A 6187-nucleotide genomic window follows, 5' to 3' on the forward strand; every position below is an offset into this window, starting at 1 on the left:
ATCGGAAAAGTGTAGTCTGGAGCAATGCAAAATTTAATGTTTTCTGAGAAAATAATGTGCTGCTGTCAACGGTGCAATAATGTGGCATCATCTTGGACGTTGTATAATATAGATCAATATTGAAAATATTGCTGCCAACATTGGTACTAAACAAAACCAGTATTTTCTGAGAAAATACCTATATGGCAGTACCGATTCGAAATAAACACTATTTTCTAAAAAAATAGTGCTTACAACTCCACATGCCCAACAATGTTTTTATGAAAAAATGGTGCGATATTCCCAGCACCGATTCCAAACACCTACATAGTTTTGAGGCTGGCGGGGTTCAGACAGATGAAAGAAAACTATGGGTTCAGATTCTCCATTAAACAAAGGGCAGTATACGTAATGGTGGAAGTGGATGCCAAAGGAGCATGCCAGAAGTCTTTCAGATCTTTTGTTCTTCTTCCAAACCAAAATTTTGAATGGAAGAGATATTCAATGGCTTATAAATTTAGCCTTGTTACATTCAAAACTTTGTTTTTCAACCCTTTTACATAGAAAGAAACAACTGTAGTACCAATGAAACTTTTAATCCCGTTAATAAACTTTACTTTTGATCTTCTATTAGTTCCTTAAATTTAGCTTCAACCAAGTGCTTAAACCCTTCTTAATCCCCCTCCCACCCAACCTTATTTAGGGTTCAGCTATCAACAATTGCACCATAATTAACTTACATAGCGTACATGATTTGATCTCTCTTTTGGCCTGACCGTCATCTTTCGATGAAACAGAGTAGCATCTGTTTACATCATTATTCTTTCCTCCAGTGAAAAGCAAAATAAAGAGATGCTCCTTTTTCCCACATAAAAATATAACTATTTGGGCCAAAACTTGCCACATGGAGGTCAATTGCCATCTGGTTTCAAATTGACACGTCAGCTCTCAACGGTAGGGGTGTCAATTGGACTGGATTTGGTCCAATCCGATCCAGTCCAATGAGAGTTCATTATAAATGGATGTGGTCCAATCCAATCCAATGAATGTTTTGGATCAATTTGGACCAGTCCAATTCAATTTTTGGACCATCCAATCTGTTCAAATTTCATTTTGATTTAGATTAATTTTAATCCAAATCCGGTCCATTGACACATATATTCTTATCTTATATAAATGAACCAGCTATCAGCTTAATCCAATTCAATCCAATATAAATTTATTACGGATGGACCAGGTCCAATCTAATCTAATAAATATTTTGGATCGGATTGATCCAATCCAATATGTGACGGGGTCTAAAATAAAACCGGTCCATTAACACCACTCAACGGCAAGCTTTAATATGAAGAAGAAGAAAGAAAAAGAAATACATGGTTCCAGCCCTGTTTTGTTTAAGATTACATAGCAGTGACAAAAGACACATGTAAGACAAATAGAGGATGACAATAACATACCAAAAAAAGTTGTTTTTGCTTACATTCAATGGCAACATCATATTTGCATCCAGATGAGAAGAAATCATTTAATTTTGGTTCCAGTTGCCTTCCTAAGTCATAATCTAAAATGGAGTCAACCCAAAAAGTAGAAGCACAGTGAAAAAGTGGAAACGAGTTCAGAGTTGGGTTTTGGTAATTTCTCATCTGGGGTAAATAACCTTTCCGCAGGAAAACCAGGCTCATCATATGGAGGTGGATATCATGAGAAAAATGAAGGAAAAGAACCAAAGAACCTCTCTCTAAAATACATTAGCAAAGATGCAAGAATGGAGAGAGGCAGAGATAGAGGGAGAATCTTTTATTGAAAGCTGTTATTAAATGGAAATGTGGGAAGAGACAAAAGGGAAGGATACAAGACAAAACATATAGAAATTAAGACAGTAGCAATTGATGTAGAAATAATTCCACTCAAGGCTTTAACTACAGCAAAAGAAAAAATTTGGGAAAGAGAATTTAGGGCCTACTAGCTTTATTAGGAAACAAGCTTAAGAACACACCGGAAGGAGGAAAGGTGTAATATGATAGATAGACAAAGGAAAGCATCTGATACCATTAATGAGCTTTTAAGTCTTGATAAGAGAAAGCTCTAGAAAAAAGCTATGCTTGATGGAATGTGAATCAAGGAGATGGAATGGGGTCTGGCAACTAATTAACATGATGAGCTTCATCAGGGGCTCAGGGCTTGTTTGGTTTGATAGAAAATAAGTGAGAAATTGAAAGTTGGGAGAAAGTTCTAGGTGATTTCACAAAATTTGTTAAGCACTTTCCTTTTCTCTCTTATTCTCTATCAAACCAAACATAGCCTGAATCACATTTCTGATATTCAAAAAAAAAAAAAAAAAACTGAACCAAAAATATCTCCATACAATTGAATTGACCCCATCAAAATCAAACTAGTATCGTAGGAGCAAAGCAAGCACTGAATCCAAACACACCCTAATCAGGCAACTTCCAAGCAAGCAACCAAACACTGCCAAAAACAATAACAAATAAATTAAGAATATTCCAAAATAATATACACACTTGGAATTTAGAAAATGAAACTTTCTTGAGTTCTTTCACTAAAAAATCTTCATTTCCTAAGTTCAATCGTCGCCCAAAATAGAATTTACACAAATCATCGTCATCATCGCTCATCTTTATCCCTGTTAAATCTGGACCGTTGATGACAAAGTCCAAGTAGATCCTCCGCTTGCATACGTCATTACCGCGTCTCTCTTTTTTACTTTTCTCCCTTCTTGAGCAACGCCGTTTCGTTTTGTTCTCTGACCCGCTCCGCCTCCCGTATTCACAGAGAGGAGTCCCGCCATGAATGATCATGAATGCCGACCGTGAACGACAACGCTTTACTCTTTACAGTGATTGATTAGCTGTCAGAAAACAGTGGCTCGTGCCGGAACAAATCGTACGGTGCCCACAAGCTATCCAACGGACACGGCCGCTTCGAGTCCAATCTCAGCCATGGCTTCCCCTTGCCACTCCAGTGCAGTAGACTCACCGGTCCGGGATGTAGATCCCTGCATAGACCTTCCAGATTATCCCCACCAAGCCCGTGCTGGTTCCATCTGTGCTCGACCCCTCTCACGTCTCCGGCAAAAACCAACAAAAATGGAGGCAGCGAGCCCAATTCGTATATACGGTGTCGCTTCTGTATTCTCATCCACGACTCTAGCTTCTCTGTGTATTTTCCTTCCCTCCATTTCCAGACATCGATAACCATCACGCCGGTATTGAAGTAACAGGGAACCCGACCTTGAAACGTTTGGGAGAAAAATGGGCCGGACCAGAACTTGTCGGTAAAGTAATTGGTGAAGTTGGCATGGCAGTACTCAGGTGCACCAAGAACGTGGCTACCCAGATCGATTTGCCATAACTTAGCCACGTCGTCGACCACAATGAGATCAGAATCGAAGTAGATAATCCGACGGACTCCGGAAGGAAGCAGATCGGCCAAGTAGATTCTGGCGTAGTTGAGGGGCTGATCCAGTGCTCGACGAATGGAAGACGAAATCTTGCCCTTGACGAGGTTGGTGTCGAAATGGTATAGGTGGAAGTTGAGGTAAGGGAAGGTAGTGAGAATGGTTCGTCGCAGCTCTGCTCGGCGGTGGGAGGCGAGGAAGTGAAAGACGATATTTTCAGGGCAAGAGGCGTGCTGGAGGACGGAGAGGACGCCTGCGACCGATCCACGGAGGTAAGTAGTGTCGAGGGTCATCGCTATGTGGATGATAGACGGGTTGTGCGCGCGTCGGTCCAGGGGAGACCATACTGCCTTGGGGCATTCAATGCCGTTCCTGAAGGCCGGGGCTTCTCTGAATCTGGGGAGGCTTCCGGTTGTGCTGGTGGCCACCGCCAGCGGCGGAGGCTTGGTGGCGCTTAGGGTGGTGGAGAGTAGAAGCAAAGTGATAAAAGGGAGAAAGAGTCGGAATCCCGGCGACATCGCGGGGGGTGGTGGTGGGTGTAGGCGGTAGACCTAGTGGTGTGGTGTGATATTGCAAGGGGAGAGAGGAGAGATAAGGAGGAGATGAAAGGAATTAGAATTTAGAGTTTGGGAGTTTGTGTTGTGGTCCCCAGCGGGTAGAGCGAGGAGGAATAAAATGTGGCAAGCCAGGCTGGAAAGACGCGTCTTCTGTCTACAATGGGGGAAATTTGATGATAGGTGCAAGTACCATACGCGTCGATGGTTTCGAAAACTGGCAAGCCGTACAGATGGTCGGATTCTGAGCGAAATAGGGAATCGATGGTTGAGATTGATGAGGTGGATAGTTTTGTCCACGTGGCGAATAGTAATGGGTCTGTCGAGTGTTGTTGACCGGTGGGGCCTTATCTGAATCTGAGCAGTAGTGTCTGCGTTTTGTAGTGCTCGATACACGGAAACGTGTCCGTTTATACCGTCGACATTTATTGTGAGCATCTATTGCCACCAGACCAGGGAGCGTCCACGGGCTTCGTTGGATCCACCGCTCGCTCTGTCAGTGTCACGGATCAATATGGTATTAACATTTGACCCGAACCGTTTACCCGGATAGAATCATTATTAAAATGTGGTGCTTTTAATTTTCTCGCCGATGTTTCTGGCTTTACCACTAGTCAGTAGCCAGTTAGCCACCTCCAAGGCTCCAATCAATGTTTGTTTGTAGATTTATTAATTTTATTTAGACGGGTCGAACTGAACCCACCGGCCACCGCTGTGTCACGAATGGAACAGTTCGAAGTTGTGTAATTCTTGATCTTGACCCTCCCGGGTGAGGGTCCGAATAATCAGTGAAGATCCATTGAACCGATGATTGGTAAGTGGTAACTACTAGCTAGATGAATGACGTGTTTTTCTTTACGCAAAGGACCTTAGCTCAAGATCAAATGGTTGAGATCCTGTAGTGAGTAGTGAGTGTACGTGGGTCCTACTTTGTTATGTCATATCGAATGGTGGCTTGATGTAGAAAGTAGAAACAGGTCAAAATGTGGGACTCTGTTAACAATTTATGATTCTAACAATAACAGAGCAGGTAGTGGAGGTGAGGAGCAGGAAGACTTCAGGGAGAGTTCAGAGCTGGGACTGGGAGCAAAGGTCGATACTCCTACCCTCTGTAAACCTTAATAAAGACCGGCTATATCTTATGGAAGTACGGTACCTAAGTACCTTTGACGGTTTGACCAGAGAGGGAGAGAGAATCGTTTCTGGTTTGGATGAGAAGAAGTCTGGCACTCTGGCTAGCAACATAAAACCCAACTTTCAACTTGGTCTTGTCCTTTGGAAACGAGGGGTAGCAATAAGGGTGTCAATTGGTCTAATTCAATATGTCTTATTGGTCCGTTCAATTCGTTTAAATCGATTTTGGTTAAATAGATTCATTTCAAATTCAAAATCAGTCCATTGACACCTCTAGATACTATTATGGTTGTTGCGGTAGTGTCAGGTGACTGGTTCCGTTTCTCCGTTTCACCTTAAAATCATTTTTTGGTAAAAAATTGTTGATTTAGTCCATTAACCTAAGTGGTCAAACTGTTGAACTGTTGATCCCAACAATAATTTTTAACTGTCTTTTTATTTTTTATTTATTTTTTACTTTTTTTAGAATGGACCGTTCGACCCAGGAACCGGACCCATAACGGCTCCTTTCCCCGTCCGGTTTTAAAAACCTTGGTGCTAGCATACTCAGTTCTCGCATAATTCCAACGGTATCTAGACATGTAGTTGCACATGAGCTGAGCTTTGGTCATCATGAGATAAGCCCAATGTCTTCTTGGGCTTTGGTCATAATGGGCTTTGGACATTGCATACGGAGAAAGAAAGGTCAAATCTATTTCCAGCCGAATATCTTCAAGTCCATTCAGTAGTTCATCAGGATAATAGTAGAGCCGGTTTGCAGTTATGACATCCTTGCGTTGTTTTCATTTATTTATTTATTTTTTCATGATATAGATGAATAGGTCCATTTGATTCGCATAATCGCATTGTCAAATCTCAATCCGCACATTGGGCTTAGTTTGGGAAAATGAAAAGTACAAGGTTTAGAAATATCGTATATAAGGTCTTTTATTGTATATATTTATATTTGCAATCTTTCTAAACTGGACCTTATTTTTATATCGGTATATACAAAAGATGAGATCATATGAATAGTTATAAGATGTTTGGTATCGTAAGCGTTTTTCTAAAAAACGGTGCTAGGTCGGATCCATGTAGGTGGTTTCACTTTTCACCGCCTACA

At 41.5% G+C, this 6187-nt stretch overlaps 1 protein-coding gene across 1 annotated transcript; it reads right to left on the minus strand.

Annotated features, from left to right (window-relative positions):
- Nucleotides 1-2449: 2449 nt before the first annotated feature.
- Nucleotides 2450-4592, minus strand: GATL3 (galacturonosyltransferase-like 3). The gene has a single exon (XM_010266952.3). The coding sequence runs from the start codon at nt 3913-3915 to the stop codon at nt 2845-2847; it is 1071 nt and encodes a 356-aa protein (XP_010265254.1). The 5' UTR covers nt 3916-4592; the 3' UTR covers nt 2450-2844.
- Nucleotides 4593-6187: the final 1595 nt, after the last annotated feature.

Source organism: Nelumbo nucifera, chromosome 4 (assembly GCF_055504915.1).
Source record: "Nelumbo nucifera cultivar China Antique chromosome 4, China Antique-T2T, whole genome shotgun sequence".
Lineage (NCBI taxonomy): Eukaryota > Viridiplantae > Streptophyta > Magnoliopsida > Proteales > Nelumbonaceae > Nelumbo > Nelumbo nucifera.

Excerpts from the sequence above, each read along its gene's own strand:
- GATL3 (XM_010266952.3), bottom strand. The coding sequence starts at position 3,915 with ATGTCGCCGGGATTCCGACTCTTTCTCCCTTTTATCACTTTGCTTCTA.